Here is a 26,243-nt window from a genome sequence, read left to right as displayed (position 1 = left end):
TCGTTCATGGGATCTGGGCGTCGCTGGCAAGGCCAGCATTTATTGCCCATCCTTAATTGCCCTTGAAAAGGTGGCGGTGAGCCGCCTTCTTGAACCGCTGCAGTCCGTGTGGTAAAGGTTCTCCCACAGTGCTGTTAGGAAGGGAGTTCCAGGATTTTGACCCAGCGACGATGAAGGAACGGCGATATATTTCCAAGTCGGGATGGTGTGTGACTTGAAGGGGAACGTGCAGGTGGTGTTGTTCCCATGTGCCTGCTGCTCTTCTCCTTCTAGGTGGTAGAGGTCACAGGATTGGGAGGTGCTGTCGAAGAATCCTTGGCGAGTTGCTGCAGTGCATCCTGTGGCTGGTACACACTACACCCATTGTGCGCCGGTGGTGAAGGGAGTGAATGTTTAGGGTGGTGGATGGGGTGCCAATCAAGCGGGCTGCTTTGTCCTGGATGGTGTCGAGCTTCTTGAGTGTTGTTGGAGCTGCACTCATCCAAGCAAGTGGAGAGTATTCCATCACACTCCTGACTTGTGCCTTGTAGATGGTGGAAAGGCTTTGGGGAGTCAGGAGGTGAGTCACTCGCTGCAGAATGCCCAGCCTCTGACCTGCTCTTGTAGCCACAGTATTTATATGGGTGGTCCAGTTAAGTTTCTGGTCGATGGTGACCCTCAGGATGTTGATGGTGGGGGATTCGGTGATGGTAATGCCGTTGAATGTCAAGGGGAGGTGGTTAGACTCTCTCTTGTTGGAGATGGTCATTACCTGGCACTTGTCTGGCGCGAATATTTCTCGCCACTTATCAGCCCAAGCCTGGATGTTGTCCAGGTCTTGCTGCCTGCGGGCTTGGACTGCTTCATTATTTGAGGGGTTACGAATGGAACTGAACACTGTGCAATCATCAGCGAACATCCCCATTTCTGACCTTATGATGGAGGGAAGGTCATTGATGAAGCAGCTGAAGATGGTTGGGCCTAGGACACTGCCCTGAGGAACTCCTGCAGCAATGCCCAGGGGCTGAGATGATTGGCCTCCAACAACCACTACCATCTTCCTTTGTGCTAGGTATGACTCCACCTTTCCCTTAAAACATGAAATGGTCTCTCCCTTAACCACTCCCTGCAATTCCATGCTCCAACATCTCGCTGTATAAAGAAATTTCTCCTAACTTTCCTCTTCATTCTTTTAGTGATGATTTTAAATTGATGGAAACATTTGAAAGACCGACAATTTTTTAATAAATCAACTTTAGGATTTTTTCTGTTGAACACCCAGTTGAGTTCAAGTTCTGCATGTTATCTGAAGACACGTTACCAGTGCCATCTGCTACACATTCAAATATGTAAGCTTAAGAGTTTATAGAAAAGGGAACTGACTTTTCTATTAATGGCTTTTTGGTATCTGAATGTTGCACTGGGAATACAAAGAAGCCAAATGTCATTGTTGGTTGAAAAATAATGATTGCTGCAGGGCTTTCTGCCACTTGTCATTTTTACTGCCCATCTCCTGAGTACGGATAGAGGAGGACACGATGTGCTGATAGTTCAATGCTCCACACCCGAGGGTTAGGATGTGTGTTTCTTATCCTTGTCCTTCTCCACAAATCCCTACAGGGCCTTTCACCACCCAACGTCTGTAACCTCTGCCAGCCCTACATCCCAGCCACATTTTTCACTTCTCTCACTCTGATCTGTGATAGACCTCCTGTCCCTTCATTCCATCATCAGTGGCAAAGCCTTTCAGATGTCATTTCCCGAAGCTCTGGAGTTCTCTTCCTAAAGCCCTCTGCCTTGCTCAATCTCTCTCCACCTTGAAAAGCCTTTTCAAAATCCTTCTATTTGACCCTACCTTTATCACCTCTCCCAACTCTGTTCCTCCCTGCCCCCCTCCATGAAATATCTTGAGACATTTCACTGCATTAAAGGTCCAAGTGCAAGTTGTTGTTATTCATTTCTGCAATCCCCTGAGTAATAAGTTCGGAGTTTTGGCCTCACTTTGACATGAAGGGGAAAGTGTTTTTCGAAAGGGCATATCAGGTGACCAATCACCTTGAACTGCTGCCGTGCATGTCCCAATGTGTGATTTGGGCAAGGTTGCCAGAGGGCTGCCTACAACAACAACTTGCATTTATATAGTGCCGTTAACGTGGTAAAACATCCCAAGGCGCTTCAGAGGAGCGTAATCAGACAAAATCTGACACCAAGCCAAAGAAGGAGACAGGTGACTAAAAGCTTGGTCAAAGAGGTAGGTTTTAAGGGGCGTCTTAAAGGAGGAGAGGTGGAGAGGTTTAGGGAAGGAATTCCAGAGCTTAGGGCCTAGACGGCTGAAGGTGCGGCTGCCAATGGTAGGGCGAAGGAAGTGGAGGATGCACAAGAGGCCAGAGTTGGAGGAACATAAGAACATAAAAAATAGTAGCTGGAGTAGGCCATACGGTCCCTCGAGCCTGCTCCGCCATTCAATCAGATCATGGCTGATCTTCAACCTCAACTCCACTTTCCTGCCCGATCCCCATTTCTCTTGATGCCCCAGATTCCAGAAATCTATCTATCTCAGCCTTGAATTTACTCAACGACTCAGTATCCACAGCCCACTGGGGTAGAGAATTCCAAAGATTCACAACCCTGTGAGTGAAGAAATTCTTCTTCATCTCTGTCTTAAATGGCCGACCTCTTATCCTGTGCCTACGCCCCCTAGTTCTAGACTTATCAGCCAGGGGAAACAATCTCTCAGCATCTACCTTGTCAAGCCCCCTCAGAATCTTATATGTTTCAATGAGATCACCTCTCATTCTTCTAAACCACAGGGAGTATAGGCCCATTCTACTCAACCTCTCATCCCAGGAATTAATCTAGTGAACACAGAGTTGGAGGAGGTTTGTAGGGCTGGAGGAGGTTTCAGAGATTGCCTTCTCTGTCGGAGAAAGAGTGGACTGTATCATGGAGACCTAAAAGAGGAGGGGGAGGAGGGAAAGTGGGATCAATGGCTTTCAGAGGTTGACCTTTTGAGGATTTAACACAAGTTAGTGGTTTGGAAGAAGTAGGGTAAATAAAAGCTAAAGTGAAAATATGAAGAGCAAAAGACATCACATCAGAGAGATTCTGATTTTTTTACCCTATAGATTCCCCGCCTCCATTTATTTTCTTCCACTTTCTTCACCAAGGATGCTGGAGTACACGGGACTGTGATTGAAAACGTGCTATACCTCATTCAGCCAAGAGGAGGCAGAAATCCTGGAGTGAAGCTATCCATTCCAACCCATGGTGTAGTGCTCCATCGAGTGGATGATATGAGAACTACTGGTATTTAAACTTTTAACACAAATTGATGCCAATTGAGGTTTACCAGCGAACAAATGTGTGAATAAGCATGAAAACAAAGAATGATGAACAACAGGAAAGGAATGACCAAGAATTAATCTGGTGAACTAACAGCAAGAGGGAGCTGAAGCATCATCCCAGAATGTCTCATTGATTTATAATAGGAACAGTTAATTTTATGGTACCTGACTTTACTTGGCACTGTGGTGGAATTTTTGCCAGCAATAGCCATGTTGATGGACATTGTAACATTGTTCACGCTGAAGAATTAATGATCACAGTGACATAGGCAGGAATTTTTTCAAGTGGGTGTTTGGGTAGGAACTTGCCAGACCAAAGAAAACAACTTCAAAAGGTCTATTTTTCAAATAGGAATTTCACAATAAGGTTGAAATAGAAACATTATTACTTCCAGTAATCTAATAAAACAAACAAAAAGATAAAACAGTCTTATCAGACAATACCTCTTAAGCATGAAGTCCAAGTCGCTAGTTTATCAATAACTTTGCTACTATTTACTGCAATCTGCAATGATCTGGTGAATATTTAGAAGGACAAGCCCAACTAATTGGTTTTCAGTGGTTGAATTGTGGAACTGACTAGTTCTGGAAGAACTTCTGTTGTTTCTGAGTTCTATCAAGGGTATGTCTGATTTTTTTTAAAATAGAAATTTCGGCCTGTTTTAACATCCTGAACCTCCTCCTCACCAGTACCTCCACCCCCCCCAACTCGCCGACATCACTGAGTGATTGTGACATTATAACTGTGGTTTTATTGAGAAATCATTTACACTGGGTCTTCCAGAAATGAAATGCTGGCTTTATATTAAAGTGGTAACAAAGTGACTTCATTCCAATGATGGTTTGTTTTCCTTGATGAAACATTTAACTGTAAAATCATTCCCAACTTTGAAGTGACTGGGCACACGTTTCGGAAGATTTTCCTCACTCAGCGGGAGCTGCGAACATCTGCATCTTAATTAAAAACTGATCCTGACTAATTCCAATTTGCAGCAGGAATCCCACAGTACTTTTAACGACAGATTGTACGTGTAGGTCATTTCACGTATTTTGTAAAACTTGTTTTGCTCCCACCCCACCAAGAAAATAAAGAGCCAGGAAAAGAGTAGGAGGTAGTTGCCAAGTTAGAGGTACGAATGTGCAAGAATTCTGTGGCTATGTATTTCCATCCCACCCCTTGCCCAGAGGTGTGGAGTGGCAACCGGTGTTGGAGGTGGGGGAGCCAATTGCGACTGGAGTCAGCGGGGAGTAGTCCTCCCCTGGCTCCATATCAACGATGTCTGATTTCATTTTTTTTAAAAAATCACTTACTTTACGTTGGCGGCCGTAGGGGCTGCTGAAGAATCTGGAGCAGAGTAGGATGGAATCTGCTCCACTGTTCGCCAACCAATTTCGGTGAGGGCACCTAAAATAGGCATTAGGCCCCTCATTTACACATGTAAGGGGCCTAACACTTGTTTTAGGCAGTCGCCCGGGATACCTGCAAAGCAGCCTTTACCAATATGGCGGCGCCCGCAACGCAGGCGCAGATCGGGGGTGGGATGTGGCGTCCCGAAATCAATCCTTTTTGCCACCGTTTTCTGCTCGGGGGCCGATTTCTGCCCCATATTGTGAATGCACCTTAAAAAACTGCTTAATTTTTAAAAAAACTCTTCTTTTGCAATAAGTTAATGTTCAAATTTGTGAAGTGTGTTCGGCTAATCCTTTAAAGCAGTTCAAACCACAACCAGTTTGCTATAAATGTTTCCTTTCATCTGTCGGACCCTCACTCGGCTTATTTTTAAAACTGTCCCATTTTAGAACAAGTTGCGGAATGTGTCTCAGTGTTTGTTTACAGTCTGCAGGAAGTTGTGTTCATACCATAAATAAACAGGCAGGAACGCTCAAGCATTTCTGACAGATTTATAGAGTTGAATTGTGAAAGACTTTCTGTCACCGGGCAGAGATCATCGGGACAGACCGAGCAATGCTGAGCATCAGAAGTTGAACGTTTGTGAATCAAATAAAAAATACCGGAAGTGAAGGTTCCAGAATAAACACAGTAATGGTTTTCCCAGCAAGCGGCCTGCCAAATACCAGTGGTATTTCTGAAATATTACTGCTGCAGAATTAAGTAGTGTTACTTTGTAGCAAAGGATCATTTGGTATAAAAAGAACACTTCAAATTTAATTGCATGATAATGAATATCCCCAGGCTAGGGAGGGAAAGAAAAAGCAGCCAGGATTCTTGCGCCAGATTGCTATCAGTGACTCCTGCTGGGGTGTGTGTGTGTGTGTGTGTGTGTGTAAGTGTGAGCAAACCCATGTTTGACTGTGGTGATCCTCCCCTCCATGATCAAATAGCCTTCAGACATTCCCTACCAGGGCTCATCGTGACCACCAGAAGGCTACTGGTGCCTGTAGAGTTAAACCCCAGTGAGGGTCAAAACCTTCAGGAGGGAAGGGGTTGAACTCTTGATGGTGGGGTCAGGGGGGAATTCCAAAACATTGGGTGCAGCTCGAAATACCGCACAAATGAATTTTCAGATACGTGAAACAATGATTCGATGAAATTCCTCGTCCAACAGCTCCACTGAACTCCAACCCATTCCCAGACTGGTAATGATGTTCCTTTTAAAAAAAGGGGCAATACTAAGAGCACCGAAGGGTGAATGAGGAACTCAGCTGTCACAAAAAGCAATGCAAAAGAATTTTTTGTCAAGATATTTAATTGGCAACAATTTGACCTGGTTATACATTAACTAGATCATTTCACTGATTGGTCTAACCATTAGGATTGAGCTTTTAACTGAAGGGAAATTTTGAATGTTCTCAATTATACTGTTGTATATTATGCAAACTCAGATGTCACCCCATCTGAATCATTATTATCACACATTCAAAGATTTGGTGTTCTTTGTGTATGTACACTATCATTTACCTTAAATTAAGTTTCTCCAATATCATGGCATAGAGACATAGATCACAACAATATTTCAGTTATTATTTTCATCATTGTTATGTACATAATAGATATGTTACCCAGAGAGATGCTGTCATAGTGAATGGTTCCCTCGTTCTTTCGTGTCCATTTTCATTTTTCTTTTAAAACAGTCGTTTTCGAAACATTTCTATGTTTGGATCCCCCACAAATATCGACACACTGAGGAACCCCCAACAAATACTAACACACTCCAAGAGACCCTCTGCAAATATTGACCCACTCTGAGAGACCCCTGCAAATATTAAACCACTCTGAGAGACCCTCTACAAATACTGAAACACTCCCAGGGACTCTCTGACTTAACTTCTGAAAGACAGCCTGATTTACCGCAAATAAACATCGACATCATCACAGAGAACATTTTTATTTGTATACAGCAAAAGAAATGATCTGCTACATTTTATTGTCATTGAGACAGTCACCGTTTCACCTCAATATGAATTTGTCCCTGGTTTTCTTTGCTGATGGAGCTCCAAGTATTCAGTACTGCGGTGGATAGGTGGTTGTTACCATCCGAACTTTAATTCCCAGCATTGTATAGATCTTAACCTTGTTCCACATCAAACACATCCTTAAACGGGGCAGTGTTCTGATGCTGTGTGTTGATGCACTCTCTCTCTCTCTCGCTGAGAGATCTATTACAGTGATGCACCTTGCTTGTAATTGTACCAATTGAAAGTCAACCATCTTGCTGATTCATGGTGATAATAGAAAATAGAGCTCATCTGCCTCTATAAGTTAGATGTGTACAGTATATAATTCCCTCTGCGAGACATCTTGTTCAATAAAGTTGGAAATAAAATTGATGTTTGATTCCTGTGCGGTTTGTATTGATTTTACCTTCCCCCCTTGTTCTTCCCTTCCTTGGCCAGTTCTAGTGTTTTGGTTGGGACTGGGAAATGTGTTGTTTTTCTGTATTTGTAACCCACAGCATGCAGGTGGTAAGTATAAAACTCCAGAATATACATCAACTCAGGATATACGTAGTGAAAGGAAATTGCCAAGTCAGAGCAGCACTCAGGACCCTGGGGGAAAGAAGGAAGCTATTAGTTACCACAGAAGACATAGAAACGGCAGCCTTTTCTCAAAGCTTTTAAACTGCGCACATCACTTCCATTATGTTACCACAGAAGCAGTCTTTTTATTTCCAAAATAGAATTTAAGAAATTTGTTGAGCTATGAAACGTTATTCTGAATTCTTGTCAAAGGGTCACCTTTTTTTCTGGGGGTGGGTGGGGGGTGGGATGAAGAGAAGGAATAAATGTATCAGTAGGACCCCCACCTAACTATGTATGAACACGAGCTGATAACCACTTTCCATTACGATCCAACACTCAATATTAAGGAGTCAAGGTTCAGGTTCAAACATGTTCTGAGCACAACTTTCCCCTTAAAAACAAGAAATGAACTCAGACTCATTGGGGGTTATATTGGATAACCCCCGAAATTGGGTGCAAGGGTCGCGGTGCGCGATTAACCCACGCCCGGTCGTTGAGATGCAGGCAGCATGTAACACTGCCTGGTGATTTACCTGATTGCTGCCAGCAGCTGTTGAGTGACTGCTCACCAGCAGGGGGCACCGATACTGCGAGTGACTCGCACCACTTAAAGGCAGCCTATACCACTTAAAGGCAGCCTGTACCACTTAAAGGCAGCCTGTACTACTCAAAGGCAGCCTGAACCTCTTATTTGCAAAATATAAGATACGGGTCCGCATGCAGTCTGAACGGAGATCAGACATTGCACATGTAAAACACAAATGCAGGTTTACAATATGTTTACAAACTGTTGAGTTCTGTTAAAACATTGAATAAAGGTTGTGATGTGGAGATTGCGCACTAAAGATTGAATAAAGGTTGCGCACTACTAAATCCCACATCCTCCAATTTGCACACTGGACCTCACCAATCTGCCGATCTCAGTTGGTACCAGGCCTGCGAGGGAGCGTGCACCAAGGTTCTCTGCTGATGCACTGGAGACCTTAGTGCAAGAGGTGGACAGAAGGAGGGGCATCCTATATCCGCAGGGGGGCAAGAGGCCCTCCAGACATATACTCCCGAGGCAGTGGGAGGCAGTAGGGGACGAAATCAATGCCAGGCTCATAGCACCACGAACATGGATGCAGTGCAGGAAGAAGTTCAATGCTTTGACTCGAGTGGTCAAGGTGAGTGAGGTCAACTGTCAACTGGCATCTCCTACCAACTACACCACTAGCTGCATCCACTGTTCCACGCAGTACACCCCCATCAACCACACACCAACAAACTCTTTCAATCACCACTCAACTCTTCCAATCAGATGCTTCCTCTCACCCTCACACATTACCACTGTTGCGAGCTGCACACCCACGACTCACAGGTCACACAAGCTGGCAGCTATTCAACCATGACAGGCACATCACCCAAACACCTTGCAGGACACTCACCGACACACGTCCTGCTTTCTTGCAGGAGAAGGTGGCGCATAACAGGAGCAAGCGGCAGTGGCTCCGTGGAATATGAACCTGCTGTCCTCTCTCAGGATGACAGCATTCCTGTCCCACCCCTGCCACTCTGCCTGTACCCTTGCTGTTGCCTGTCAGCTAGCCAGTCCACCCCCTGTAGAGAACTGAAATTTTATTATGGGAACAGAGGAAGACAGGGACAGGAGAAGGCCATTTAGCCCCTCGAGCCTGTTCTGCCATTCAGTGAGATCATGGCTGATCTGTGACCTAACTCCATGTACCCACCTTAGCCCCATATCCCTTAATACCTTTGGTTAACAAAAATCTCTCAATCTCAGATTTAAAATTAACAATTGAAATAACATCAACTGCCGTTTGCAGAAGAGAGTTCCAAACTTCTACCACCCCTTGCATGTAAAAGTGTTTCCGAACTTCACTCCTGCAAGTCCTGGCTCTAATTTTTAGGCTATGTCCCCTAGTCCTAGTATTCAAGTATAGGAGACCTCCAAAAACAGGTACAAATGCATCAGCAGCCAGAAGCAATAATCCAGCAACTAACCTGTAACTCCTGCATGATCCCTTTAAATAGTGCTGGTGGGGGGTCCTCCATGCTGTTTATGACCTGTTCAGCTGTGCGAGGTTAAGGCAGTGCACTGAGTGTTGAGTTCCAAAATCACATCTGTCCCTTTAAATCAGCGTTACACACTGTTCTACCACATATTCTCCCCACTTCACATGCTGCCGGCGCTTGTTAACTGTGCGTACCCAAACGCCTTTACCAAGATGGCATCTGGCGCACGTCACATTATTTTGGGTCCTTTGGAGGTCGCGTAGTGCCTACAAAATGGGTGCTACACGACCCAATTTATAAGCTGTGGAATTCTTGACTTACCTCAGTCTTCTCTCCCCCCTGTAATTTATCAACAGTATTGCAGGCCTTGGCCCGAGATTTCTTAATTTAAAAAAGTGGCTGCAGGACCCCGCCACCCCCCCCCCCATGACAATTTATAACATCCTGAACTGCAGAACATAGGGACCCAAAGGATGCATGTTCCCAAACTCAAGAATTGAATTACTTTTGATAACCCAACTGTACTTAAGCTGGTTCAAGAACATTTTTAAAAATTCTTATGTTTCAGAGTTATTGGACTTTAAAAGGATGAGCAGGAGCGACAGGTCCAAGATCTCCTCGTCTAGTTCATGGGTTTGTGTGTTTCTATCATTGTTTAATTGGCACGGTGTTCATGTGGCATTAAGTCTGTTGATATTCCCAAGAGGAAAAGAATCTTCACACAGATGTTAATTACCCCTTGCGTCATGTGTAAAAAATATTTGCATTTATATACACCTGATCATATCTCTCAGAAACATCTTAAAGCTCTTCATGTACAATGAATTCCACAAATACCTATTTGATGAGTAACCAATTGATCTGTTTCTTCTTCAAATGGTGTTGGTGAGGCAACGCAGGATGGACAACAAATGCAGCTTTGTCACCGTCGTCCTCATCCCAAGGGAGGAATGCTGGTCAAGATACCAGGAGGAGTCCCTGTTCTTTCATTGGAAATGAAAATGGGATGGTTTCTATAACTGGCGGCCGAACTGAAATGGCAGTTTTATGTTCGGGCAGCAAGTTGAAAATTGACCCCACCGAGTCCAAATGTTGCATCCCTACCGTTGGCCTGTCTGAAATCAGATACCTCCGTATAGGCTTTCCTAGTCTGTATGGCTCCTGTACTAATCACAGCAGCCATTGTGCTATCAGACAAAGAAAAGGTGGTACAACTTTCAACAGGAGTCACTGGAAAGTTTTTGTTCTTTAGGCCAACTGTAGCACTCTGGCTAAGATCAGCTGATTCAGCACAGCCCAGAACTCAAACCTTAGACTTTTTGGTCTGAATGGGTCTGTTACAAACTGCAACAACTGCCGTTTGTGTAAAAGTTTTTGATTATTGATGAATTATCTGACTTGGAAACTTTTTTTATTCTGCAATACGCATGAAGTTTCAAAGAAAACTAAGTGCTAAGAATTGCCGATGCTTCTCACTACATCTGCTTAAGGGTCACGCAATGTTCTCGTTCCAGGGTCATAAAAATATCTCACAACTAGCCCAAAGCATCGCTCACAAATCCATGCCTTTGGTATAATGACGTCTATCCTGCTGACAACTCCTGTCTGCCACCTGCCACTAATTGAGTCCGGAGTCAAAGCATATAAAATGCATGAGATTACAAGACACACAACAAACATCTGGTGATTTGTTGAACCAGAACTGAAACTCTCTTGCTGAACAAGGATGACAGTGATAAGCAGCAAATGTGTTACTGACTTTTACAGGTGGACTTGCAATAGGTCAGACAGCGTTTGGTTCTGGCAAAAATGTACTGGTAGATTGGTTTCAAATTAAATGTTTTCATTAGCCCTGAATAAAACCTGCACGGAGCTTTCTCATAGGCAAATTGTACACACGTCACCCATCAGGATTTTTGGAAGTGTGTTTGACTTCCAGACAGGAAAATGGGTCCTGTTCCCATTTTAGAAACTAGACATGGTGCTAGCTAAAACTTTTGTATGATATTAGTTTTCTTAAACTTAGCTTTATTACAGGATATTAAATTTGATTTTTTTGGGAAGTCATTTTGTATTTAAATTTTTTTTTTAATTCCTTTTGCTCACCAATTTCTCCCACCCTCTCCTCTCCTGGCGGTGTTGATTCATTCCTGGAATCCAGTTTTACCGGAGTCATCCCCCTCTGCCACCACGGTAAGCTGCCATTATGTGTGAGTTTTGGCAGCGAGTGCCTACAGTTTATTTGATTGCGAGGGCATCACAGCCGAGTCCATCCTGTCCCCACCCAGTGTCCACACGCACATATCCTACTGGCAGGGGTCACTGGGAGGTGATCAGGAGACAGAAGCATTGCCAAATTCCCCTTCCCTAAACCAGAAGTACTGAGGCCAATGGTAATGCCCTAACCACCATCCTGGCTAAGATCAAGTGACTCAACACAGGAACTGAACCTGGAATTTCCTACTGTGTATGGCTCAGCTACTGACTCAACGAGTTGTTGGGAGAGATTCTCTCCCTTCCCTTTTCTCAAGTCATGCCAAAAACACACTGAAAAGTCACGCAGCCAGCAACCCGCTCCCACCCTTCTTCCAACATTTCCATGGAGACAGCACCAAGAGATGGATTGGATGACGTTCCTTCTGGTTTTTTATCTCTACTGGTCGTGAAGTGCCTGCTACTGCCTCCTAATTGAATAGTGGGACCTTGGAAGTCACCATGTGAGGAATCATGGACTTGAACTCATGCTTCCTGGCTACTTAAAGGGTAATAGTCCTTAGAAGAGGCGGAAGGGGAAAGCACTTTCAAATCAAACTATTCCTATCTCTCTGTGTCCCATGTACACGTTTTCACAAATCTCGTATGAATTAGAAGATAGGCTGCATTACTCTGCTGCATTATGCCCTTGAGGTGATTGATATTTCAGATTGGGGCAGGCTGAAATTTGTGCTGATGCCATCAATGTGCTTTGTCAGTTAGCACCTGTATTTGGAGAATTGGGGATCATCTTTCATTTTGTTCCAGGCTGTTGACTGGGTGGGCACATTTATGCTCTAGCACAAAGCTAGCAGAGAGTGCACGGTAGCACAGGATGTAATGTTCCCTTCCGATCAGCATCCAGAAAACAAAATGGACATCAAACTCCATTTTCTTAGTGCAGATGTTCATTGCCCACGCTGAACACAGAGATCAATGGAAAGCATGGAGCATAGCCTCCACCTGGTCTGAAATATTGCTCCTCTTTCTGTGTGGCTCAGAGTTTCTCCTCCAGTCTACCTGACAGTAGATGTGTAATTGGATTGGATATTCAAACCCAAAATATCCAATCAAATATTCAAAATAAAAGTTTGAAATATTCGATTTGATGGGTCAGGTCTGAAAGGTCAGCTCTCCCCTCTCAGGTCAAGTTGTTAAAGGTTGTACCAGGGTTTGCTTTTGATGCCAAATAGCAATTGCCAACATTGAGGCTGATTACAGCAAGTGCACTGGTTGTTTAATTGTCTGTAATGTTGCTTTTCCAATTCAAGTTCCCTCTATAACTTGCATTATTATGTGCATTTGCTCCAGATAATAATTTTCAATTGCAATGGACCCTTCATTATTTGCTGTAACGGAGGGACGTCTCCCACTCCCAGGGAGGATAATCGAGTGTCTCCCTAGTCTGACCCAGTAGGGGAAATTGTCCATTGGGCAGTAATTTGCTGCAATGCTTAAGGCGCTTCCACCAAATTCCTGCTGTGTTACTTTAACGAGCGTTAACCCATTTATGTCAAACAGGCATTGAATGGTCACGCATCAGAAAATTTCCCCAGGTGAATTTTTAAGCTTCTATTTCGATTACTTAGTCAGGCTCCCAGCAGATGCAGGTAATACTCAGATTCTCCCATTTAAAAAATGAATACATTCTTTAAAAAAAAATATGCCCCACTCCTGACTCAACACTAAATATCAGAGCTGCATCACAGTAAATTATTCCAGGGACTGGACCTCCAGATAACAATTCCTCATCCTGCTGGATCATGAACTCAGAATCTCTGATAAATCAGTTCAAAACACTCAACTGCATTTCAGTTGCCCCAAAAAACTCTTGTGGATAATTGAGAGGTGCAGTGAATCATAAAAGTTAGAATTATAACTTTGCTCTATGTCAGCCCTCATTACCCTTGAGCCTGTTTCCCTTTCATGTAATCAGCACCCAATGTTAACACGAAAAAAAGACAGAAAAACTGAAGGAGAATTGTTTTCATAAGTGGATTCTCTTAAAAGCAAGGCTGGCGAAGGCTGTACAGATATTGGAGGTTTCATTGTTATGAATTGTTTTTATGAGCCAAACCGATAACATTTGTTAACATCTAAATATCGGACTGTGCTGTTCGGGAGTAAAGTCCAACAATTGTCAAGCAGAGAAAGATTTTCTCCCCTCGCAGTGTCATTGAGAAACACATCCATTCTTTGTCTCTGACAGGTACAGCTGATAAAACCTCAGGTCTCCACTTACAACTGTACATTCTGTTCTTGTCTCAAAAACTTGACTTGGAAATATATTGCCGTTCCTTCATCGTCGTTGGGTCAAAATCCTGGAACTCCCTACCTAACAGCACTGTGGGAGAGCCTTCACCACATGGACTACAGCGGTTCAAGAAGGCGGCTCACCACCATCTTCTCAAGGGCAATTAGGGATGGGCAATAAATGCTGGCCTTGCCAGCGACGCCCACATCCCATGAACGAATTAAAAACTCTATAAACTAACTCTGGGCACTAGAAAAATATGTTCATGTCCAATCACATTGCCAGCCAGTTTTAAGCCTTCTAATTGACTGAAAGAATTGAAAGGTGTAAGAATAACAGCAAATTAGTTGAGAATACTTCTTTTCTCTCCTTCTGCATTCTACAGCCACCCAAGCTGAGGCTCTCAATATCACACAAATCTGTGGCAGCTTCCCACAGTGAACGAAGCATTTTTCATAAACAAGGTCAAGCCAGCTGTCATGATGGCTCAGATGATCGGTGCCAGAAATTCCTGGGGAGGGGTGCAAACCTGTTGTGTAGCGGAACTTTCCACCTGCCCACATCCCCGACTGGGGTCAGGCTAATTGAGATATTTTGGGTGGGCACCCATCCTGTTCTGGTGTAATTGGGTTGCCAACAGGGGGAAGATTTTCGCTGCAGCACCTTGCCAAGCCGGCTGGACAAAATAAAAAGGAGAGCTGAGAAGCCCCACAATTCAAATTTGCTGTGGGGTAACCAACATTCAAAAAGCAGCTGGGACCCAGTTCTGCCAGGATGGTTGGTGCCATCCTGCCATTCCCTGTCACATCAGGACAGAAGGAGGTGCCCACACGTGCCCACTTCCAACAGAATTTTGGAACGTCAAAAAAAGGACTGAAGACCCGGCGGGACTGGGTTCCAACTAAAATTCTGCCTGCTTGCCTCCTTTGTTCCACCAATATGCCCCCCACACCCAACCCAGCCCCAGAAATATCAAGTATAGGGTATTTATCTCTGAGCTATACAGGCCAGGAAGGACCTATATTCACATCTCAAGTTTGTGTTCAGTTTGTTGATCTCACCCAGGGCAGAGGCATGGGTGCTACAAATGGATGTAGCATCTCTAGGTCAGGGAGGGGAAACCCATTCAGGGCTCCTGCTCTTGATTGTTTCATAGTGACTCCTACTGGATAACGGGTGAGTACAGATTGGGCTTGGCTGTGATGTCCTCTATACTTATGTGGCCTGATAGCACTCGCTGTCAAGGCTCATAGATGAATAATGACCACTTAGATGAGATACTGGAAGTTGACCACTTTCACAGTAGAACCGTACCACAGTAAAGGCGTCAATGCCTTCAGAAGAGGAACAGTAGCCAAGAAAAACTGGAGAGAGAATAAAATGTCACGTCTAAAAGGAAGGAGAAATTGGGTCACGATAGAACACCTCCCTTCTCACCCAAGTTGCTCCAACGCAGTCTTGAATTAAGGAATTTAATTTTGTGTGATTTGTACAAAATTATGTTCTATTCTCTAAAAATGGAATAAATGACAAAAATAGTCAGACTTGAATTGGCCAATTTGAAATGCAGCCAAAACTTCAGATCTTTATCCTCATGCAACACTTTGGATGTGAAATGAATATATTTGCTAAGATTTATCACGTTTGCAAGATGAGCTTTGTCACAGTAAGAAATCAATGCATCTTAATACTGATCTCTGAACAATTCATTATGTGGATGCATGTATTGTCCAAGGCAGAATAGGAATATCAAACCATGTGACTTTCATCATGCTTGGGGATAAGTTCATCCTTCCAGACTCTTTTTCTAGGGATAGCAGTACATTTGCCAGCCCATCAGCAGCTGTTTGTTGTGGATAAATGCAGTCTGATCAAAGGACAATTGCCTGTCAAAAATTCCACCAATGTCCTGAGGGGAGCTCTGCCTATATGTTTTTATGTATTATTTTAAGAAGGCGGCTCACCACCACCTTCTCAAGGGCAATTAGGGATGGGCAATAAATGCGGACCTTGCCAGCGATGCCCACATCCCATGAACAAAAAAAGCAAGGCTTCACTTTGCCCAGCTGCAGAGCGGAGCCAGCATTATAACTCTCTGCTGCTGGCTCACACTGCTCTACAGCAGGTACTGGCATCCAACCAGTACCTTCAGGATAAAGGATCTTTACTTGAGTTGGGAAAAAAAAAATGAAATCTATTAATTTCAGCCTCCTTTTGTTTGAATGTCCCGTTTGATTTTGTTTGTGTGCGCGAACTGTATTAATAACATCATCAGGGAATCAGTTCCGGAAAGATTGAGAGGCAGTCACCAATGTTACCTCTAATTTTTTTCAGCCATGTGCGGAATGAATTCGGGTTTGTGCACCAATATAAAGGCTGTGTGTGCCACTGTAAAAAAAATCATAACTTTGAATAGAACATCTTTTTAGAAAACATTATTCAGCGTATATAACAAACAGAACAAATAATGGATAATTGTAACAATTTAATGTTATATTGGTTGATAAATTTATATAATGTGGGTGATGCTGGCAAGGCTGTATTTATTGCCCATCGCTGGTTGAACTGAGGGCATTGAGAGTCAACCAAATTGTGTGAGACTGGAGTCATGTGTTGGCCAGACCAGATAGTGATACAGGCTCTCTTCCCTGAAGGATACTAGTGAACCAGTTGGGTTTTTACAACAATCCAGCAGCCTTTTTCTGATGCCAGGCCACAAATGATCAGATTTATTGAATTCAGTTTTACAACTTGCCCTGGTGGGATTTGAACTCTCAACTTCTGGGTGGTTGTTCCAGCAACCGAACCATTGCAGTACTGTCCAGACTCTCTCTTGACATTTTGAAGTTTGGACACCGTGATGTCTCAGCGTTTGCTGTGGCCCCACCGCCCCTTCCCTCGACACCCCCACCCCAAAAAGTTATGCCAGCCTGCCCCGTACCAGTGCTTGCTGTAGTCTCTATACCACAGTCACGTTCAAAAGTACCAGCCTGCCAATGCAGACAGTAATGTAAACAAATCCACAAAGTAGACTTCAATCCAGTGCAGACATTCTGTACAGTGTAGGAAAGATTTTGAATGCTTATAAGCAGTTGTCTAAAAGCTTAGTACCCCTGAGATTCAACTAATAGCAAGGACAAATTTGATCATTATTGTTGGCACAGGGATGGAGCAAAGTTGGCAACCGCTCACCTGAGTAATCATAATCACTGCCGCCTGCAGTTCTACAAGGTGAAATTGGTCTTCATCAGTGGTGCAAAACGGGGCATCAATGGAAAAGAGAATTGGGCGGGGTGTAAAACGGGGTGCAGATCTGCTAATGCCGCTTTTGCTTTAGAAGCAAAAACCCTAGATATCAGTCGTCATAGTAACAGGTCCTAAAGCCACTTGAACAGAGGAGAGCAAAATGATTTGGTGTCATCTAGAATTGCAATAGTATTTTTTCAAAATGGTGTTTATGATTGTAAAACTACTTGGAAGAAGGTGATGTGCTTGAGTTAAAGCTGAGTTGCGAATCTCAAAGGTTTAACCGTGGACCATTCCAATTGGGCCTACCCAAAAGGACCTCAGTGCAGGGCTGTTGTTTCTTCATATGTTTGACCCACTGACTCTGTTACGGTCAATGTTGCCTCACCTCATAAGGGAAATTGATGAGGTAATTGTCTAGCAGTTGGGCCAGAAACCATTGAGTCTGTCACCATATCAGATTCTGAACATCAGTGGAAACTGCAGGTCAAACTCAGGCTCCAGACTCTCTCGGGAAAGATGCTGCATCTGGAACTGCCAGCCTTCCAGCGATGCTAATTCCTGGAGTAAAGCTGCAGTGGTACACACCTTATTTTTCTGAAGCTTTAGTTGTTGCCGTTCCTCGAGTACAGCTGGTTGCTTCTCTATTTTCAGTCTTTGCTCCTCTAACCTCTTCCTCCGATCTTCCACCTGTTTCGCACTACATGCCGACATTCTCAGTACAACGCTCCCGTCCAACCTAACTTTAACTCCCGCCCTTGCCGCAAAGTGTTGGTAGCTGGCGCCTCCACCAGAGAGCACTGGTTTGGTGCCCGGACGGAATGATTATGTGCGGGGCACACAACAGACTGCTGCGCTGCCGTGCATGTGCGCAGCTTAAAGGGAATATTGGCAGTCACAGAGTTAGGTTATAAGCCTAACCATGTTTCACTACTCCTTTGAATATATTCCTTGAAATTTTAACATTAAAGCCTGCAAGACTGGAATCTTACCCGTGCCATTTGGCACTCCAGCTCAATGTAACACAAAATCAGTGATGGCTGTTATGTGAAGGGTACACACACAATGACCTTATTCTAACTAGTTTATAGGACTGAAGCACCAAGTGGTACAGGTAAGACGGCAAACTTGAAATCTTTAACTTCATTTCAAACATTCTCTTGGGTGAACAAGGCACAAGGTTTGAAATTTCAACCAGTTGTGTCCAAGTGACCACAAACACAAATTAAAAGTGGGATACCAAATCACCCAGGCCTAGGTGGGACCAGGGGTGGGGGGGGAGGATGGGTGGGAAGAAATCAAATGTTCTTTTCTGTACTTTTTTTTAACATTGTAATCAGCCATGAAGCTAGAAACCTGAAGTTTCTCCACAGGGCTTTGTCTATTTTGGGGGCTGTATTTGCCTTTAACCATTGAACTTCCACCTACAGCAGTTACTGCACTTCAAAGCAATTCGTTGTATGTGAAGCACTTTCAGATGTTTCTGAGAGAAGTTCTGTATAAATACAACTCCTTTCCTTCGTAACTGTTGCTGGGAGAGATTTCCAAGGTGGCACGTAGTAACATACAAGGTCAGAAAAGACCACTGCGGTCCATCTGCCCAGTCCCGGTGGTACTTCTGGAAAAGTTGGAGGTTGCTCACATAGTTAGTAGATTTAATGTGTTTAAGACCTCACCAGTCTCAATACAGTCCCATTAAAATTAATGAATAAAACAAAATACAAAAAAAAATTACTTTTTGAAAAGTATTTAAAGTGCGATTTAAACTAAAGCTGTTGTGTTTGGATATCTTCCAGTTACACGAGTGACCACAACTCACTTGTCACTGATAAATTGCACAGATATGTGTCTGCTGGCCAATGCCCATTTTCCAGTCACATCAGCAACATTGGATTCCGCACTCTGGGACTCCCTCCCTAAACCCCTTCACCTTGCTACATTGTCTCTCCCCCCACCTTTAAAAGCCACCTCTCCCTCTATCTCTTGGACTGCACTTCCAGTCACCTCTCCTAACCATCTATTCTTGCTTGGGTCTGATGCCCAACTGTGATGTGCCTTGCGATGTTTTGCTACATTAATGGTGCTATATAATTGCAAGTTGCTGTTGATTATATGCAGAGTATAATAAATAACAAACTTACAGCTGTAGCTTTGTAGTAGGCAAATCTCCAGTACCAGAAGCTAATGCCCAGACGACCTCTTATCAAATGACTCAGCAGTGAAATAGGCAAAAATGTTTCTCTTAAGTGATCATCTCTGGAATCTCCAGGTGTTATTCCAAGTATTTCCATGCACTTTCCCAATGCCACATCCTCAACGTGGGAAGTGTGATTGCAGGTCTCTTCTTTAAAGGCTGCCACATACCTTTTCAGCGCTTCTCTGCTCAAAACATATCCAGCTCCTCCGCTCATGTAACCCTGTTTGAGAAACATTTTAAAGCGTCTGCCCATATACACAGGCTCATCAGGATTGTAATTGGAAAGCAGCAATCTGAGATTGTTGATGACCACATACGTGTCATCATCGGCCTTCAGAAACCAGTCAGCCTCGTTAATGTAGTGTTTGTGCACATAATGGAAGGCTTTAATGGTTTTCCAGTACAGCTGCTTTCTGCCCTCTTTCGTTTCCAGCCCGATTGTGGGGAAATCCGGATTGCTTTCTGAGCTCATGAACAGCAAAATGTTGCAGCGCTTGCCCCAGGTGGCTCTGACATGCTTGGCTTTCGTTTCGAGGTTCATGGGCGCGGTCATCACCCAGCAAAGGATGCGAACTTTCTTGTACAAATCATCCGCGACAGAGTGATCAGTTTCTGTCAATGATAAAAACAGATTGCAACACCATCACTACATCCAAACTGAAGACAAACCTTCTTTGTTAGGTGTAAGTCTACTTCAAACATAACAATAGACATTATTTGAAGTGCACTGACTGTTGTTATGTGGGCAGAATCAGACTGGCTCCAGTCCAGCACAGAGCAATTCTAGTGAGGGTTTTTAGCATTTGTGGTAATTACACATTCCACTCAACATGCACATGGACATTGAGCTCATGGCATCAGCTATATATACATCTTTCTTAGAACATTTTTTTCTCCCTTCCAATCCTGAAGGAGCAGACTCTTTGTGGGGTATACCTCCATGGATCCTGGCAGTACTATGCATAAATGACCACACTTCGTTTGGAAGCCTAGACAATCAGGTCCAGCAGACTATTCATCTGTGGGTGCATCGCAGCCAAGTCCAATGCTGTCCTCTTGCAACCTACCTATTTTACAGCAGCTGTCCCTCGACAGCGATCAGGAGCAGGAACTCTGGCCATTTTTCCTCTCCCTGGTCTGGGGTTCCAAAAGCTAACTGCAATGCCCCCTCCTGCTATCTTGACTGTGAGCAGCCAACTCAGCACAGATCAAGGACTGAACCTGTGACCTTCCTGATCTGTATATTATAGTAACACACCAAGTGGTCCAATTACTGATTCAGCCACCCAGGAAGCTCTTTATTTTAAAATTTAATAGCTCACATAATCAGTGCATTGGGATGTTGTGAATTCAAGCTCTGTGCAAATAAATGTACAGTTAGTTAGTTCTAGGATTATGATAGATCTTTGCTGTGGAGCGACTTTATCCTGAGTTTCCGACTGAAATTGAGTGAGCTGGTTAGGACCCAGTCGTGACTCAAGTTTGTCTGAATATGAAATACTTTGTGCTGTACTGAGGGTCACGCGAATGTAACATTTAACATTCTTCACCTGGAACCACACTAAAAAGCACATGGATTTTCCTTATGTGGGGTTAGTGATCCTGGCTGGTGCTCATCGAGTGCTGCAGGGGTGCCGGCCAAGGGAGGGAGTGAAGGAACCAAAATGAACAGTCAGCCTCTTATCGATTCAACCAGAAAAGGCATTTGTAGATCCCACCATTCCATGGTAGAGTGCCATGCTCTCCCAGTCAAGGAGGGACTTTATAAGTTTGAGAAGGAAAGCACAGGCTAGGGAAGGATGCAAAGGGATAAATAAATGCTCAAAATATAAAAATATTTTTAAAATATAGAACTGCAGCAGCTTTGCTAACTAGAAGAACTAAAATGAATGTCTAAAACAACACCTCATCAATTTCAGTCAGAACTAAAAGATTAGTTACTTACTTGAACTATAATTCATCATTCCTTTCACAAGAGAATTGTAATAATGGAAGTTGCGAAGTTTGTGATTAGTCTGCATGTTATGTTGAATGTGCAATGTGGCCTTGCTAATGAAATAGGAACAAATGAGAATTCCTATCACAATCCCAGCGATAAAGTTCATAAAGGAGTTGGTGGATCTTGGGACTGCCATCGTGTTCTGAGGAAGACAAGAACAAATCACCACATAATATGAGAAAGACCATGAATTATGCTGCAGTAACCCTTACGAGGGTATTTACATCTCCTACTCATATGTAAGATAGATTTCAAAATGACCTGCTCAATGACACAATTGCAAACCTAAGTGTTTGCTTTTTAAATGCTGCATTTCAATTTTTTAAGAAAAGTAAACCCGGACATTTTGTTAAGACCACCAGAATGTGAAAAACCTATTTGGCCCAACAAGCTTGTTCCTTCTTTAGATCTTGTACAATTAGCTCTATCAGATACAGAAAGAATCTGAAATTCCCATTATTTCAGGTAAACAGGTATAAGAAGAACAAACAAGCAGCACAGATTGAAGGTATGCTGTGGAATTAACTACGAACAAGATATCAGTGCAGCACACCAAGATATTCTTCTCCTAGACCCACCACACAGACACTTCAGTTCCTGAGCTCTCAGGGACATTATGACTGCTTTCTTGAAGTGATACTGCATTATGGACTCTATCTAACCCATTTATTCTCCTGAGGGACGATTCTCTTTTTCCCCTCCAAATATAAATCAAGCTAACTTCCAGAATATCTGTCTAATCTTACATTCTGTATTACACAAACCTGACTGGTTCCTTTCCTTACATGTAATTGCCATGTATCTAGCAGCTGAGCATTGCATATGTTAAAAGTCTGATCTGACTTTTCCAGCTTTAAATGATTCTTGAAGCAACTTTGTAAATTTTGTTGACAAAAGGCAGTGGCCCATTACTGGGGGGAAAGAAGGAGAAATGAAGAAAAATTGAAAAATGACACTGTACTTTCAACCAGGCTAAATCTAATTTGCCTTGAATACAAGTTCATGGTAACATTTACCTATGTCAAACTGGTACCTGTATAGTGCAATGCAAAGTCAGCAGACCACTTAAGCTGTTGGCTCCAAATTGGAGTCTGGCCAGCAACAAAAGAGTTCTGCACATGCATGTTTGCACACTCCAATTGCCTTTCAATGTTAGGACAGAGCCAATGACAGCACTAGGTCACTGCTAATATTAGAGACATTCAAATTTAAGTGTAATGGACCACCTGGGACTTGACATCACACAAGGCTAAGGCTATATAGTAGTCAGTGCAAGGCCTAGGTGATGCCACCTCCTGGAAATAGTTTCACACCTCTTGCCTTGAGTGTGATCAGCAGTCAGATTGCTAACTTGACTCCTAAATTGTGCATTTAAGAAAATCAAAAAGTTAGTATGCAGGTGCAACAGGTGATCAAGAAGGCCAACGGAATGTTGGCTTTTAATGCTAGGGGGATAGAATATAAAAACAGGGAGGTATTGCTGCAGTTATATAAGGTATTGGTGAGACCGCACCTGGAATACTGCATACAGTTTTGGTGTCCATACTTAAGAAAAGACATACTTGCTCTCGAGGCAGTACAAAGAAGGTTCACTCGGTTAATCCCGGGGATGAGGGGGTGGACATATGAGGAGAGGTGGAGTAGATTGGGACTCTACTCATTGGAGTTCAGATGAATGAGAGGCGATCTTATTGAAACATATAAGATTGTGAAGGGGCTTGATCGGGTGGATGCGGTAAGGATGTTCCCAAGGATGGGTGAAACTAGAATTAGGAGGCATAATCTTAGAATAAGGGGCTGCTCTTTCAAAACTGAGATGAGGAGAAACTTCTTCACTCAGAGGGTAGTAGGTCTGTGGAATTTGCTGCCCCAGGAAGCTGTGGAAGCTACATCATTAAATAAATTTAAAACAGAAATAGACAGTTTCCTAGAAGTAAAGGGAATTAGGGGTTACGGGGAGCGGGCAGGAAATTGGACATGAATTTAGATTTGAGGTTAGGATCAGATCAGCCATGATCTTATTGAATGGCGGAGCAGGCTCGAGGGGCCGATTGGCCTACTCCTGCTCCTATTTCTTATGTTCTTATGTTCTTAAGTTTGTGTTAATAAGTATCAAAAACCATTTTATACAAACTCAAGAGCAGTTGTAGAACTTGTCTATTAATGATGTGGAGATGCCGGTGATGGACTGGGGTGGACAAATGTAAGGAGTCTTACAACACCAGGTTATAGTCCAAAAGCTTTATTTGAAATCACAAGCTTTCGGAGCTTTCCACCTGATGAAGGAGGAAAGCTCCGAAAGCTTGTGATTTCAAATAAAGCTGTTGGACTATAACCTGGTGTGTAAGACTCCTTACATTTGTCCATTAATGTGCTGCCCATCTGGGCTGGATCATCAGATGGCCCATACTAAGCAAAGAATCGTACCCTGAATCACCAGCTACTCCACCAGGGAGAGGATTCTACTCATCACCTCCTGTCTGATTCCACCACTATCCAATTGACCTATTTTTTTTGATGAAACTTGCACTTCATTACAAGCAGCACCTTCTCTTTATTCCACAATGCGTTTATTGCTTGATGTCTAAAGAATTCCTATGGGCAGCCCTGAATTCTGCCCTGAATTTTGTTTTTTAACAGCACAATGTGTGATCATTGGAAGTTGTAGTGTGAAAAATAATTTATTTGATAATAATACTGCAGAACTCATATAAAAGCTTTCTAAAATGGACAAAGTGCTGCAAAATGTTGAAGGATAGCTGGCAAAGCACCCACATACTCACTATACCTGGTACAATGAGGTTTTTCCATCCAATTTTCTCCTGATTGCTACTACAGTACGGTTCCATGGGTGCTGACAGCGCACTGGTACCTCAACAAAGTAGCCATGCTTCATGCGTGACCCTCAGTAGTGAGTGTGAGAAGGCTAACTGACCTTGGAGAGTATCACACCCAAGGCTGATGCTGTTCTCACCAGATGCCTACGCACCTTTAAGCAGAGTGCACTGGATAGCAATCAGGAGGGGAAGCCTGACTGATTCCTTGCTCCTCCTCAGTCTAGGAGTACTGAAGCCACTTCTAAAGCTTCTACTGCTGCCCGGTTAGTTAACTCAGCTAACTCACAGACTAGCAATTGAGCAAAGTACCTTCTAGTCTATTAAGCTATAAGTATTATTCTTTGATTATTATTAATATGTTTTTTTACCATGAACTGCAGGATAGTGATCATGAGCAGGATTGCCAGTGTTGCCCCATACATATAAACACACTTGTGCCAATAATTGTCCAACCTTATTTCGTCTTATGCTTTTCGTTCCCGTGGCACGGAAGGAGCTGTGCAGCCAATGTCAAATACACCATCCAACGTTGCTGTTTTGGAGACTAGAATGGTGCCCACATGCCCTTTTCCTTCTCAACTTGAGCCCAGTACATTATTTGATGACAACTGTTGGATAACTCCTTCCTTATCCTTTTAACGGATTCGTAAAGCTAGAGACAGTAATATGTCTGAGAATTAACTTAATTTATTCTTTCTTCAAAACATCCATCATTTAACAGTTAATTCGGTATAGTACACATTTAGCCCCACATCTGAAACTTCTAGGGGGAAGTCGCGAGAATGACTTATAATTTACATGTTACCTACAAATAATTACCTGGTCCTGTCAGTGAAGCTAAACTTCTTACAGTCAAACATCGTAGCTCTTTTTATATCATTTCTACTTCCAGCTGGATGCAACACTATCGGGTGTTTTATGACTCCCCAGTTCTTTGATAGCTAGACAGGCATGAGAGGCCTCATGTCTTTTCATCCCATACTGTTACTTCCTATCATTGCTTCTCCCGAGTCATAGCTTTGTTGTGCAAACCTTTGAAGTATGCTCTATAGCAACCTATTGCCTTTTATATTGCAGCAATCTCCTTTCTTACACTATCCCCTGCTGTGATCAAAAGCCTGTGTTTTAAAAGCCTAACAACCCTTTAAGCTCAATATTATCCACCTAGCTTACTTATTTAATAATCTATATGTGCCTATCCATACAGTACAATGTTTTGGGCCCTGAAACTCATCAATGTTATTAGTGTCATTGAGGGGAAAAGACAGGATTTGCGAGAGCACAGTTTAAACCAATTCTGTCTACATTACTGTTCTGTCTTTGTTAGAAATAAAAGTAATGTAAAAATATATCCATATTCTTACAACAACTAATATAGTTTTCCTCAGAGGGCAGGAGGTGAGGGTGGGGGTGGGGGAAATGGTGGAAGTAAATCAAGCTCAATAATTATCCATGATGCAGTTTGACTAACATCAGAATCTTTTATCTCATAACCTGTTCATTATCAAATTTGTATGTGTGGCATCCATTTCTAAATACTTCAGACCATGTTGATGCCATTCCGTTTATACCTGGTTTTAACCATTTCACTGACCTTGTACGACTCTTTGTTTCCTGCTCTTTCCAATTCCTCTGTCTTTCACTTCTCCCAGGCTTGCAACGGACAAATCTTTCTTTCTCGCTTGTTTTCCTAGCCTTCTTTGAACAGCTTCTGATCTCCTTATTCCTTGACAAGCTTCTCCTTATTTCAGCGCCGTTTCTGCCCTTCATTTGTTTTTGGGTGAGAAAATGAGTGCGATAATGAAAAGTGTCCTTGTTCTTTCAATTTTTAGTTCCTTGCTAATTACCCCTCCTGCCTTCTCCCTGAAAGTATCTTGAATGACCAGGCAAAGATATATATTCATAAATTATTAACTTACAACTTGTAACAGAACATTCACAATGCCAAACACTATTTTTGGGAAACAACTTTTTTTAAAAATCGAGTTTGAGATAACCTTTCAATGTGAGCAGCCATTACTCGGTTTGCATTTTATGCTATTTATAACTTACCCTAAAAAAAATCATCTAAACTGCACCAGATTCATGTAACTAGAATTTTGAAGTGGGAGCAAAGGATTAAAGTCAGGCCCTGGCA

The 26,243-nt window shown here is 43.0% G+C and overlaps 1 protein-coding gene across 1 annotated transcript; it reads right to left on the bottom strand.

Annotated features, from left to right (window-relative positions):
- Positions 1-6,025: 6,025 nt before the first annotated feature.
- LOC137300157 (glycoprotein-N-acetylgalactosamine 3-beta-galactosyltransferase 1-like) lies at positions 6,026-25,913 on the bottom strand. The gene is made up of 4 exons (XM_067969239.1): positions 25,701-25,913; positions 21,216-21,411; positions 19,215-19,882; positions 6,026-7,331 (listed from the first exon to the last, which is right to left on the bottom strand). Exons 2-4 carry the CDS (start codon positions 21,403-21,405, stop codon positions 7,143-7,145), a joined length of 1,047 nt encoding a protein of 348 aa, XP_067825340.1. The 5' UTR covers positions 21,406-21,411; positions 25,701-25,913; the 3' UTR covers positions 6,026-7,142.
- Positions 25,914-26,243: the final 330 nt, after the last annotated feature.

The sequence above is a fragment of the Heptranchias perlo genome, chromosome 30, assembly GCF_035084215.1.
Source record: "Heptranchias perlo isolate sHepPer1 chromosome 30, sHepPer1.hap1, whole genome shotgun sequence".
In the NCBI taxonomy this organism is placed as follows: Eukaryota; Metazoa; Chordata; class Chondrichthyes; order Hexanchiformes; family Hexanchidae; genus Heptranchias; species Heptranchias perlo.
The sequence above is the reverse complement of the archived record's forward strand: the minus strand, read 5'-3'. Positions and strand labels throughout refer to the sequence as shown.

Coding starts and splice junctions, on each gene's coding strand:
- LOC137300157 (XM_067969239.1), bottom strand. CDS start 21,405: ATGGCAGTCCCAAGATCCACCAACTCCTTTATGAACTTTATCGCTGGG. Junction 19,883..21,215: donor AATGATGAATTATAGTTCAA/GTAAGTAACTAA, acceptor TATCATTGACAG/AAACTGATCACTCTGTCGCG. Junction 7,332..19,214: donor CCTACTACAAAGCTACAGCT/GTAAGTTTGTTA, acceptor TCTTTCCCCCAG/GGTCCTGAGTGCTGCTCTGA.